We start from the raw sequence: 14,425 nt of genomic DNA on the forward strand, positions 1-14,425 counted from the left end.
TAACCATTACTATGAGACAGAACTGCAAGTGGCCCCTAAATCTCCAAATAAGAGCTGGATTTAATTCATGGGTATCACATAGCAAATATAAAACCTTGGCACAGGCTTAGTGCAAAAAGGTGACCAGAGAAGCTTTTGCAGAGCACAGAAAGAAACTAAGCTTCCCTCTAGTGGTTGCAATCCTCTCAAGAAGCCTGAAACAAGGGAAAAAAGTTGCATGAAAAACTATGTAAGGCAGATCTGAGGCAGGTGGGTCCAATTCACCCACAATTTTGAGGCAAGTCTGTTAAGCTCTAAGAACAGAAATACAGAAGTAGCTCATGAAATATTCAGCTAAACAATGATTTATTTTATTATTTTTTTTTACCACACAAAGAAAAAAAAATGTATTTGATCCTTTTCACGTCTTGTATTTCTTGATTTTTCATATTCACAATAATCAAGGGAAAGACTTAAACCCACTCTTCATGTCAGCAAACCACCTAGCAGTGTGATGTAATAGGAAGCAGAAAACATGTACGCTTTCTACCAACTTAAATTGAATAAAAAGGGATGATCCTTCCTGAAGGAAAATCAGCACTATAATTATTTGAAAACAACACTGAAAGGCATTACAGCATAGTACTAAACTGAGAGATCATCATAGCACCATTTGATTCAATCACTATCTCAGAAACACAAGACGTGAATCAGTTAAAATCAGCCTCGTATTGTTATTATTCTGTCCAAGAAACAATGGAGGCACAAAGGATAAGCCATATAACAGACTTAAAACTTTCTTTAGCTGAGTAAACTGATATACATATTGCTAAGATCAAAATGTAATTTTATTTCTAACTGTATTAACAGCTCCAGATGTCTGATGTCCCCAGAACAACTTAATTCTTATTTTCTTAATGCATGAATGTAGGTCATCCATAGATAAGTCTCATTGCTTCACCTGCTCTTAACCAAGAGCTTAATGTTGAAATGAGGCACTGAATTTTACCATCAACTTTATTTTGTTCAAAAATTGGCATATATTCCTGTATTTCAATAAAAGTACATAAGTAACTCATACAGACAAAACATGAAAGAAAACCCAGTTAGAAATGTCAAACTCTTAACCCTACAAAGAACATTTAAAACACCATGACCTCTGATAAATTTCTTGGACAGGACGGAGCCCTGGAAAAAGCATGTCAAACCCAGCTCATGTGAGAGGAGTTATATTTGTTAATACTAGGCTGAATTTGACCCATTGTGCAATTAAAAAGAGAGTAAAACATAACATTAGAGCAATTTTATTGTCACTCGGATAGTTAACACTCTCTTAATGTGAAGCCCTACCCCCAGGCTTCAGACAGATTTAAAGCTCTGTATTTAAAAATAAGCACTGCTTTGAACCAAGACAATAAAGAAGCCATTTAGAAAAAAGTCTATTAAACACTTACCAGGAAACCTGCTATGGAGGTTAGCATCACAGTTGTATCCATTGAACTGAGCAGTCACTGAAAGCACTTTAATCGTCAGCAGGAGCAGAAACCATACCTGTTCCATTGCAAAACCTAGCAAAACATTAGGTGGTTATTACACACATCTGCTCATTGCATTCAAGATGCTTACTGCAGACATTTAACCACTAGGGAGGTGATGGCCTCCAGCAAAGGAATCTGGAATAAAGCTCACAAATGTATGGGAAAGAGGCCACAGGCAGCTGGGCCCATTTCTCTACTTCTGAATAATGAATAATTTCTATTAACTTCTACAGATTGTAGTCATAACTTGTGGCAAAAGAGATACTCAAGGATGGTATAAAAAGGAAAACCTGCCCTAAAATATATTGATAGATTAGAAAAGTGCTTACGTATTTAAATGCAGGGTGTTTTTTTAAAAAAAAATTCAATGTAAAAAAGCCATTGAGAAAGATAAATTAAACAGAACAATAGTTTTATTTCAGCCAAGTCCTTGAAAACTGTATGGATAAATGGCTTGTTGAACACTTCTCAGGCTCAAGGTCCTCGAATGAAATCAGTCCATATCTAATTGCCAAAAATCTGTTCTTTGAAGCATGCATACAATTGTATTGAGCTCATGTACAGAGTTGGCATAGAAATTACATCTACTTGAATCATACCTGACAACCAGACTAGAAGGTCAGAATGCATGAATTTTTAATGTCTCAAGTAATTACTCTTCCTGGGAGGAAACCTCCAAGGTGTAATACCTATGATATTTAGCAAAATGAAAAAAAGATCTGATTCACACATCTGTCAAAAACATCCCAGAATATCAAATATCAAGGATTTTGTCCACAAACCTAAGTCTTATTCCTTTTTGGTTTTTTGCTTTTCTTTTTTTCTTGAATGATCATAAAATCCATGCTGATCTGGAACTCAGATTCACCAATACTCTTCATACACAGGAACTGAGCAATTCTGAGAGAGTTTTAAGAGGTTTGCTTCCTCTAACACCACAGCTAGGGACACCAATCACCACCTTACTCCAAAAGGACGAAGAGCATTCATCAACTCCACAGACAAAACACCACCTCCATGCAGGCATGGAAAAAGCTGGCACAGAGAAAGAACATTTGAGACAAACCCCAGCTCTTGTAAATGGATCATTTGTGGATGTATAGTGGTCTGAGTTAAAGCCTACTCATATTAATGCAAAGACTTCCCCTAATTTTCAAACTGGGCTTCTGGAAAATAAACCTGGGATTTAAGCCCTGCATTGAGAAAGGGACCCATGCACAACACTCCCAAATGTTCCTTGGCAGCAAACAAACCAGCAAGAACAAAGCAGTGAGTCACAATCTACCTAAGGAAGCCAAAGAGATGTCCGTGTATCACCAAGGGAGTCTAGCCATAGCCATTCACTCCTACACAGTTCTGCTTGGGAGTACCTGGGATTAAAAAAAAAAAAAAAAAAAAAAAATGGAATTGAAAACACCAGGGCCTTTGTAAGCATGCATGCTGTCACAGGGACTTGGCCTTTCTATATCCCATCCAACTGGAACTATTCTCTTCTTTATAAGTCAGGTGTAACTTCTGCTATCCTATCCAAAAGCAATTTCACTATGTAACACCTGCACTACTTCCCGATCCAAGTGTGACCTATAGCAACCTCCTTTTAGTTTCAGGGGGATAAAAAGCTAAATGAAATGACACTTTGACCCTCTGTTCTTTTTCAGTTAGACTTCTGTGGAGGTTAACAGCACACACAGCTAATGCTGATGAAGAATTAGGAGTAAAAAAGAAATTAAAATTCCGCACTGGTTTGCTATGAAACCTCTGCATTTTTATGAACTCCTTACCCTTTCCTCAGAATAAGTTGTGTTGTTTTGTTTTTGTAACCCACGAAAATTCAAACTATTTTGAAAGAAATGTTTTTAGTTTGGAAAACTGACATTTCTCCAGTGTACTGGAGCCTCACCTCTGCATGTAAAACAGATACTTGGATAAAGTGGTTATTACTGTTCTGTTGTATATGAGCTAGTTTCTAATGTCTGTTACAACAGTATAAATCAAGGGCAATTTACTAAGATCTAAATCTGACTTCAATTTTCTAACTGCTACAGTATTTTTTGCTACCAAAAAAAAAAAAAAGCCATTTGAAAAGAATTTAATGAAAGATGACACTGACAAAGCTGTAGCTTAGCTATTATTTTAGATGAAAAGCAGAGCTTATAAGTAAATTCTAAAATTTTAATTATTAAACTTGACTGCTGCTGTGTTTCAGAGGAAGGAGAGATGATTGCTAAGGACCAAAACTGAATTAAGACATTAAGTATTTATAGCATTAGTTCTCTAGCTGCATTCAGAGCAAGTCAGATTTTAACACCACCGCTTACGTCTAACTTGCTCCCCAACTACTCACTCATCTGCAGATGGATCATCATGCAGATTCTACATCACCAGTTGGGCTGACTCCTGCTGATTTCAGTTAAACAAGTAGTAATGTGCCTTTACTATTATTATTGTTATTTCTTGTGAGAGAATGCAGGACTAGAAAAACACCCAAGAAGTCAACTTCACCTATCCGTTTACCTCAGTATGAATCAAGGTAGTTGTATTTGCTCATTCTACTTGCTCTTAAATGTCTCTAGCAATTTCTCAATCAAAAATGCTAAATTTCATCTGAATAAAAAATCATAAAGTTTCATCAAAATGGTACTTCTTGTCTGTACACACATGAAATGAAAAAACCTACACATGAAAAAGTAAAACAAGTGTCAGGAATAGGGCAGTTTACAATCCATCAGTCAATGTGCCAATGTGAAAGATTCACGTTTGCCCTTTTTTAATTCCTCTTATAAAGGCACGGAGTTCTTGGAGCCATTTTTGAGGTATACAGTTCTAGGTGCTTTCCAAAACAGCATGCTTCTCTGGTCCAGCAAGCAGCAATCATATTTGGTTCTTAAAAAGACATTTTCATGATCCCAAACACATCAACACACACCGCAAGGGAAATGTGATCCTTCCTATGGAACTCCTAGCTGAAGAACACACTCTAGGTTTCAATTAATGTACCCAAAGTACTATTCTGTTTTCTTCAGACTTCATTCTCCACTTTTCTCTGCTGAGCATCATCAAGGATCTTCCGTGTTTACATGATTTACTATGTTTTATGGCATTCAATATAGTGCCTGGACTCACCAAAATCCTCAAACCACCTAAGAAAATCCTTTCATAGTCCCTTAAATGATTTCACTTCCAAATGTTTCTGCCTCCACCCATCCACCTAAGGATATCTTCAAAACAAGGATTAATATTTTCTATTTAGCAAGTGAACAGTTCTTTACATTACCTTGGGGATGGAGGTAAAGTCTGTGTGCAGGACTTCAATCAACACCAAAAGAAATTCACATGACAACTCTCTCAAGTAGAACAGATTTAAAGGACAACTACAGACAAAAAGACAGGGATTTCAAGAGTTACCAAACATGGTTCATTAAATTATTTCAGAGATTGAGAGACCGTGGATCATTTAGATTTCTAAAACCACCAGTGCTGTGGAAAAATTGCCCAATGTATTTGGGTTTCAATGTAATAAAATGACACTAAGCTTTCAGAATGCTGAAGTAGCCAGGGTATGAGACTCTGATAAACTGAAGATTATATATATATACATGCATATATACATGTGTGTGTGTATATATTTATATTTGCACAGTCATAACTGCAAGTCTTGCTGTTCTGTGTTGTGTATCACTGAAGAGTACGAAGAGGTAATAGTTTCAACATGCATTCCTCAATTCAATTATTTTACAAAGTCCTTGTCTCTACTTTCACACAAGTTGCCATGTTAGAAAATCTCCACAAAATTTTCAAGTAAAGATGTCTACAATTCAAAGAAAATCTATTTTGCATTCAATTTAGAAATTCTGTGGAATGGTGACCTGCCTAAATTCCCACTTCATTTCTCTTTCATTACCTGACATTTAATTCTCTTGTTTATCCATCCTCTTCAGAATGATCTTCAAAAATTTTCCATTGTCAACAGCATTCACTACTGATTCAGCCCTTCATTTTTTTTACTGAAATTCATTTGTAAGCTAGTTCTGACTTGAGCACGTTATTTATTTCAAATATTAATCCTATATAACAACAGTTTATAACCTACTGCTAGTTCTTAATTTTCCATTTATGGGGTGTGGCAGTGCTGCGAAATAATATGGTGATATTTATGCCTCTTGACAAAGTCTTTCAAAAAGAATAGTTAATGGGAATAATGAAAAATCCTGAAAGAAAATTATAGATGTGATAAGTGCATAATAAAGCTAGTGGAAAAAGAGTTCCATTTACAAGTGTTTTCATACAGATCTAGTAACTGCCTAAATGGTTCCTAGCAACATACATTAGGTCTCTACAAGTAATGGAATAGAAAAATTATTGCTTTTACTCAAAAATATTTTTAAGTTATATTGTTGAATGCATTCTATTTCTCATAGTCATCTTATGACAAATGAGTTCCTTGTCTTTTTGGTTCATGTCCGTCTTGCTGCTGCACTTGCTTCTGCATCTCAGTGTAACCAAGGATTTGTTGTAACAGTGTATGCTAAAGTACATTATTTTAATTATTATGAATATTTTGAGGTGTTAAAATCTCAATGACATTGTTGTATAGTCTGAATAGAAACTCACTACATATTTACAAGGTATAAAGAGAAACAGCGATCAAATGAAGAATATGCCTACATTAAATATTTCCAAGAGTCTCAAGTAGCACAATACCTTTCAAGGAGATATGAGACTAGAAGCGAAACAGTTAAAGCATTTTAAAATAACTGTTTTTGAACAAGGCATACACTGAGTTAGTAGATCCACTTGTTGAAAACATGGATCAAACTGTTGACCTGCTATTCTGTGCCAAGCATGAGAGTTACTCTAGTTGTTTCCAACATCCACGAGTGAAATACAAATGAGTTACCTTTCTCCCACCCCATTCCATACTGTTTTTATTGTAGCTATGCTTAAAAAACAGTTTGATTTTACTTAAATATAACCAGAACACACAGGTTTTTTCTTCCCACACAGATCATCTGAATAGGCTACTTAGATCTTTATTCCTGCATTTCAAAGATATTGCTAAAACTCCTTCAGACATTTGTTTTAACAAGCTAAGGCCTTTGAGAACACTAGTGTTTTCCAAGTCACGCTTATTGTATCATATAAGAAAAGTACCTAAATATTAAGCATCTGATAGGCAAGCTAAAAAAAAAATCAAAATTTGTTTGAAATGTTTGACGCTGTGATTTTTGGATTCTTCAATAAGATGTGAAAAAAAAAAAATAAATAAAACAAAAGCTTCAGATATAAAAATTCAAAAAAAGAAATCACACCCTGAGCCACACAGGAAAGATTTCTATGCTATTCTCCCAACCTGCAAGAATAATCATCGTTTCCCACAGGACATTCACACGGATATGAAGTACAGAACGCCATCACTGAGAGCAGATTTGAGAGGAAAACTGGTCTGAAGCAAGTTATTAATGGTCATATCTTTGGACAGGAATTTAAAAAAATCAAATTAAACTTAAAAATTCTTTTCTCACTTTCATGCTCTTTACATTGTCCACTGCATAAGAAAAAAAAACTGACATCAAAAGGAGACTGAGAAAGAAAGAAAATTCAGTACAGGATTTGAAGACTATTGCTGTCATCTCAAAAAAAAAGATAATTTTAACCCAGATATGGAAGTCCTTGACAAAACAAGACCTTCTTTTCATTATTAAAATTCATAATTTAATATTTTGCACTTTGCTCTACATTTCTCCTTAATCTTGTGAGTTCGAAGTTAGATTCTTAGTGCAACTTTGCACATACTTAGATTCAACATGAAAATCCAAGAACATAACTGAAAACATACTTCCTATTAAAGTCACTGCACATCTGACTAGTATCATAAAATTAAAGTCATTTTGGATTTCTCACTTTGGTCACAGCACATTATGAACAAGAAGTTCCATAGTCAAAACAGACTGATTACAAAACAAGGACCATCACATTACCACCAGGCACACAGCACTCACCTACAGACTGGTAGCACAAGTATCTGCAATGAACACAATGACTACAGAGTTTGAGTCATTGGTTAATTACTCTGAATATTGAGAAAAATTGGCTGATTTTGTTCTTGCACCTGTTCCACATTGTGCTCCTCTTTCACTTTTAGCAGAGATGCTGCAATTTGAAAATCAGTAAGAGACTAAAGCAAGCCCAGGATCATCTTAGACAAATACACAAGCAATGGTTGAGCAGGGTCCCCAGTATGGGCAAACAGAGACCAGCCTAAATCCTGGAATGAACAGGTTGTTTCTAGGCTAAAAGACATTCAGCACATGCACGTTCAGGCTACCCATTTCCTTCTCAGACCACTGATCATTATGGGGGTTCCATCAGCTAGCAAATTTACAGAGACCATCAAATCATTTGATATAGGCCACTGAAGAGTCATCGCATGATAATGGCCTTCAGTTGCCTCTAACCATGGTCTGGATTCAAAAAACACCGATCTACAGATGAAACACTCTTAATCCTATTGCCTGCCCCCAGAGCCCTGCAGTCACATGGGCAGATGAAGATCTAAATGAGTATCATTCTACTTAATTACTCTTTTTACGCTTTTGAAGAGAGCAATATAAATATAAATCTTCAGTAAATAATGTTTGATGTCACTAGCAAGTAGATTATACTGCAGCCATCTGTTTGCAGCTTGAAAAGTTACCATTAAAATAAGACTTCATCGACAAAAAGCAGCAACAGTTTATGCTATCGGAATGACTTCACTTTCCTGACTTTTAGGAACAGAAATTATACAGTAAAGCTGTAGAATACTGCTGTAGCATGGTACAGTCCTATCAGATCCTTAAAAGTTAAGCAAATACAGGGTAAAATAATGCTGCTAATATCTTGGTCTAAGCAGGTATAGAGAACCACAAGTTTCATAAGCACTTGAAATCAGAGAGCACTTACTGTTCTGAAGCTTACATTTAAAAAGAAAATACTTTTTATTATGAAAGATTTGCTTATGGATATTTTTTTCACTGTGTTTTGAGTCCCTCTCTTAGCCATTTTGGACTTATAGCTAGGTTTGAAATAATTCTCAAGCCTGCGTCTAAATCAAGCCTGAGGGATACTGCTCAAGACCTAGCTGAAAGAAAACAAAACATCACACACTAATAAAAAAACTTCTTTGATCAAAAGCACACAAGCAGGGCCAATAGCCCCTTCTGCTGCTGCTCTTAGACCATGATAAAGTTTCCTCTCACAGTACACACAGCAATTAGAATAACTATGTCAATTTGGATCATATCAGTTCATCAGCTTAACTGAAGACTTGATTTCAAATCCCTGCTATTTTTACTCAAGAATATATCGTCATTATTAATACTTTAAAAAATAATGAAAGGTGGTGCAATTATCACATCCAGTCGGCTTTGTGACTGGAGACAATGTCATTTCCAATCAGCAAACCCATTTCATTATATTGCAGTGGGAACCAGATAAGTCTCGCTTATCAAAATTTTCTTCCATCAATGTAATGATTGTGGGAACAGGCACACTGACACCACAACTTGGATAACATTGTCTCCCTCAAGCAATTGATTGTTTTCCTCCTGAAAGCAAAGCGAGCGGGTTTGACATACATTGGAAACCTCAGCACTACAAGGGGTTTTTAACCTTCCTCCCCTCACATTAACAGTGTGGGTCTGGTCTGGGTACATTTAGGTAAAAGATAAATTGAGAAAAAACATCTCATAGTTGGATGCTAATTTGCCTTCTTGTTTTCATTAGCCGTTCCCTTAAGACCTCTTTCCCAACCAATTCCTTCTGAGACTTTCCAGTGAGATTAAACTTGTCAGGCAAGTGTTAAAGCGACAACTTTTTTTTTTTTGTAAGTTACAAATAATTTGACATTTACCAATATTTTAAAAAGTTCTAGTTGGCTGACATGGTGGGCACTTACCCAAATCCCCTGTAGCTGTTGAGTCAGCTGTACTCCATCTATCCTGTACTCCCGCATGTGATCAAGTGTTCAACTTCTCTGCCCTGTAGAACTTTTTCAGAAAACACTCTGAGCCTGCTGGTGGGGGAAAAGAGACACTCATTATGAAAATTCTTTTTAAGATAGGTCTGGATTTTAGATGGGAAAATTTGACAGGTCTCAGAATACTTTACAAGTCTGTTCATCACCAGACTGAAACCTGAGCAGGATCTTTATGGTGGCTTTTTTCAGTCCTTTTTTTTCTTACAGCCTTTTGATCTGCTTCTCTCCACTTGTATGAAGATCTCCAGAGGTCCATGTGGGGCAAACAATCAACCTGAAGAAATTATTCTGTCATCAGCTTGTTGAGGGAAAACCTTGTCTGCTTAAAAAGAGGGGTGGGAGGAAGGAGACAGATGGAAGCAGTGAGATAGGATCAGTAACTAAGCTGCAAGGTTATCAATGTCCCGTTGTGTGTTGTGAGAAGTGCCCAGTTTTTTTCAATTCTAGGCTAAATTCATAGTACAGAACAAAACAAAAGCAAAAAGAGCGACATTTCACGCTGAGATGAAAATGTGATATGGGGGTGTCATTATGAATACAGGTGTCAACAGAATGATAATTACAAACAGTACATCAATGCACACAAAGCCAACTGCATACAAAGGCAAGATCAAGCTGCTAGAAACAGAACCTGCTTCATAACATCTACTCCCCGATCTCTGAGACTTAGAGGGGGGCAGAGGGAGGTGTTTAACTCCCTTCTGTTGCATTAGTTTTCTTCTCCCTCCTGCCTCCTTTTGCTCCCTCCTCCCTTCAGTTTTTGTTACAGCCATCTCTGCCTGGAAGATTTCATTATACCTTTAGTCAGGTAAAAACGTAGTCTATAGGTTTTGGCACCACAGAGAAAGCTTTGGAGGTGCCTGGACTTTTTGGTGCTTAGCGTGGTTTTCGGAACAGAGAAGCCCTCCCTTTGCCATGCCTTCACTTAGGCCAACTCCTGGTAGACATCAAAGTAATTCTGAGCACATCTGTGGCAACCCTGGCCAGCCCCAAAGAGTAGCCATGGTGGTGGCCTAACACATTGGCTTCCCTGCCCTACAGAAATGCGCTACCAAGGCAGCAAAGCAGGAAAGCAGATTTCCCCTTGAGCAGCAAGCCCCCTCACGCACAATCCTCATGCTGTGTGCACTTGAGAATGGCAGATCATTCCTGGCTGCTCCAAACCCAGCGGGGAGAGCCCAGTGCTGCTCCCAAACCAAGCAGACAGAAGTTTCTAGTCTTTTTTTCAGGCATACTCTATAACATTAGTGGTGGTTTGGCTGTGAGCGGACTCAAAAAAAAAAATCCAACCTTACAATATAAATAGCGCAATATAGCAAGGACTAGAGCAGCCTTGGACTAATAAAAAGATAAACCAAGGGATGTGCAGCAATGACATGTCTTTTACTTCATATTAAGTGTTTAGACAGGTTTGATACCTCATCTCACACGTCCACAATGAAGTATCTCAATGTAATATCACTTTCACAAACAAGAGTGCTATAGCATGGTCTTACCCTTGAGTAGGTTTCTGAAACAAGAATCTCAGTTTAAGACAGCTATAAAATCAAAAGTTATCCCTTGCCTTTTGGCCTTCAGATGAGTTTATTAAAAACATCAAATCATCTTATGACACCCTCTGCAATTTCTCTCCATTTCCACTGTCAGCCACTACAACTTCCACTACATTTAGGTTGCTTCCCTACACAGGGATGCACACACAAACAAGTCCTTGCCAGCATCACAGCTGTCATCTGATCTTTCTCTTGCTGCAGATGATGGTCTTCAATAAAGAGACAACAAAGAAGGCTGCAGGACAGGTCCTTACAAACTTAGACTCACCCCAGAAGCCAGTCATATCAGCAGCTATGCACAGAGGAATGGTGGCTACATGCTCTGGGGAAATTTACCTTATTTATCTACTCTTTCAAATTGAAATAAAAAGAAATCCCTGTATTCATTAACATGAAGGAAAAAAATGAATGAATATTTCACCACTAATCCCTAAAGGGATGTGTCCAGACTACTTGATTCTCTGATCTCACACAGTTCACTTGTAGAGAAATTATTTTTGCTCTGTAAAACATCCAATATTATTGCAAGCTTTCTTCAAAATGATTCCCAACAGCTATTCTGGCCAGAGCAAATAAAACAACTCTATGAATTTATCAGGTAAAAAGCAAAGTGTAGCTTTCCAAATGTACCTCATTACAACCATAATACACTTGTTCACTTAAAAATTCAGAATCTGTCCCTATTCCAAAAATCTTTTTGCCTAGCTCACTAATTGTTTTATGTATTATTTGATATTAGAATAGATGATTCTTTTAAGCAATGATTTTAGAGAATTTTTGAACAGAGCCTGATTACAAGTTGTAGTAACTAATATCTAAGGAGCTTTCTCTTTCCTTGTATAGAGATGTGGAGAAAAACAGTTTTCTGCCACTCTCCTTTGGATTTGGAAAGCCCCACTCACTCAAAATTTGTTGCTGATACCCACAATGGAAAAACTTAGTAGAAGAGAACAAATTCCAAAGGGGCAGGTCCAAAGACTCTTAACCAGTCCATACGTAAGCTAAATTCTGCTGCTGATTTGCCCATGATATAACTTAAGAGCCTGCCAGATTTGCATTTCTCTTAGGCAAATGAATAATATTATTTATTATTAATCAGCAAAAGAAATAATCTTTTCTTTAACTACTGATATCAGAATTATCCTCTTCTATAGAGCTATGGAGATATCCTATATTTTCTTTTGCCAGGTTTACATCAATATTAAAACTTCACCATTAATAAGAAATTCCACAAAACTCAACTAGACTGCTAACTTGTTAAGCATGAGGAGAAATAAGACTATTCCAAAACAAGATACTCTTCAATTCTATAATTCACATGGAATTCTCATGCTCAGTTAAGAAATTAAAGGTATTGCTCTCCTAAGGGAAACTCAGGCTTTTCAGGAACAAGTTCAGGAAGTGTGCAGTGATTGCTGGAGGGTCCATGTAATGAATTCTGCAACCTACAAGGCTTTCTAGAGGGAACAAGTCAGCCAAAACATATTTCCATTGTTTAGGATCAGAGGAACTCTTACACATGATTAGCTTATCTACTCACGTATCTTGTCTGCAGTATACCTCAAAATCAAATGTTTCAAAAACCTTCAGGAAAAGTACATAATTAAAAGCATAACTTCTGCTGACACACAATCCAACCCTTCCCACAAAATAACCTGACAGAAGTCAGTTTATACTTGGGATATAGACATATACTTGTAGGCACTCTCATGCATTTCCTCTCTAGACCATATCAGTATCTGTTTACAGCTATTACATCCTCTCTTATCTACCTCTTCTCCACCCAGGCCCAAACCAGTACTTTCACCTCTCCTTATGATGAAACTGCATAGGCCTATGAACATATTCTGCCCCTCCTCCAGGTGTTTTGTGTTTCTCATTTTTGTTTGCATTTAAAATCTACACACTTTTCTAGGTGTTTCTCAGTATAAAGCCCCTTGGTGTAAGACATTCAGGAAACAAATCGGGTAATAGTGTGAAAGATCAGATTTAATTCAGAACCCAGCTAACAGACAAGCAGTTTACTACACATTCATACTGTACATAGAAACACCTCATGTAGCTGCAAGGAAAAAATAATTCAGAAGAATCGATACTGTATGAGAAATTCTTCACAAGATGTAGTCAAATACACTTACACAAACACAAGGCTTAAAAAGCCTTGTCTACTTATATTATTGGCATCTAGAGAGAGTGTGTACAGGTTTTAAATAACCAAACAATATTCAGCCTGAGAACTAACCAGTTCCCTTTCTATCTTGCTAAAGCAATGATAATTTAAGTCTCTGAAATGCAAACTGTTAGCAGAACAGGGAGCACATGTGAGGAAAAAATGATCATGAAATTACATTTGCACTGAAACATCTCACAGACCCCAAATCCAGTTTATGCAGAGCTTTACCAAAGGCAAAAACACGACCTGAACAGATTGTAAATAACCCTGGCATGAGTCTCATCTGGGTAAAGACCATAGAACTAGGATACATAAATCCCTGTTAGTCATACCAATGCACAACATCATACATCAAAGGACCGACGTGTTTCAGTATCAGCAGAGGTAAACTTAAATAAGAAATGGTTGTAGTAACAAATTGTGAATTGGGATTAATAAAAACATGAGACTACAGTCAGCTTCTCCAGCTTTCTGGAAAACTGACTGCTTGGTAGCAGGAAATAAGTGTTGTAGAAAAGCATTATAAACAGTCAATTTCTTGCATTAAAATATTTTGTTTCATAATTTCTCTGCCTTTGTTTTGGATCTGCAGGCCCCCTACAAGGGGAATCAATCTACACCATGTCAAATGTGAACTTCAATTTACTGGGGAGTTTTTAGAAAATATTTTTCATATTAGCTGTAACAGAGATGAAAACCCACTATGAAAATAAATTTACAATTAAACTTCTTGGATTACATAGAGAATTTTGATTTCCCCACCCCACCCCCCAAAGCAAACAAAAGTAAAAATAATTGTTACCATGTTCCATCTCATCTTTAGTCATAGATATTTATACTGTCTAAACAATTTGCAGTTTGTTTTGAAGACCATGGCAGTTTCAACATTTCTAAATACGTACATGCTCTTTACTGTTATACTAACTCTAAGCATCACACTCTACTATCTCTAACCACAAGACACTCCTTTTTGAGCCCATTTCCACCCTCTAGAAAAACCCGGAGCCTATATTCCTTTCCTCTAACAACTAGATTATATTTAATATCTTTCACTACTTCAACCATTTCTCTTATACTGAGGCTTGCAGATTTTCAAATGAGAAAGGCTATTTTCAACCTGAAAGCAAAATCAATCTGGCTCTCTTGCTTTACAGCATTGCCCTTC

The 14,425-nt window shown here is 36.8% G+C and overlaps 1 protein-coding gene across 9 annotated transcripts in view; it reads right to left on the reverse strand.

Moving 5' to 3' along the window:
* The window catches only part of ZPLD1 (zona pellucida like domain containing 1), a 101,247-nt gene that overhangs the window by 19,753 nt on the left and 67,069 nt on the right, over nt 1-14,425 (reverse strand). Inside the window, exons 2-6 of one of the 9 annotated variants that reach the window (XM_068694793.1) lie at nt 9,740-9,808; nt 9,454-9,570; nt 4,792-4,888; nt 2,803-2,887; nt 1,434-1,547 (exon numbers count right to left, since the gene is read on the reverse strand). In XM_068694793.1, coding sequence (XP_068550894.1) covers nt 1,434-1,539 — 106 coding nt within the window. In that variant the 5' untranslated portion in view covers nt 1,540-1,547; nt 2,803-2,887; nt 4,792-4,888; nt 9,454-9,570; nt 9,740-9,808. Of the gene's footprint in view, nt 1-1,433; nt 1,548-1,846; nt 1,866-2,802; nt 2,888-4,791; nt 4,889-9,453; nt 9,571-9,691; nt 9,712-9,739; nt 9,809-14,425 lie in introns of those variants that run through there. The other 8 variants (XM_068694796.1, XM_068694747.1, XM_068694775.1 and 5 more) reach the window with 8 other exon arrangements.

Source organism: Anas acuta, chromosome 1 (assembly GCF_963932015.1).
Source record: "Anas acuta chromosome 1, bAnaAcu1.1, whole genome shotgun sequence".
NCBI classification, from domain to species: Eukaryota; Metazoa; Chordata; class Aves; order Anseriformes; family Anatidae; genus Anas; species Anas acuta.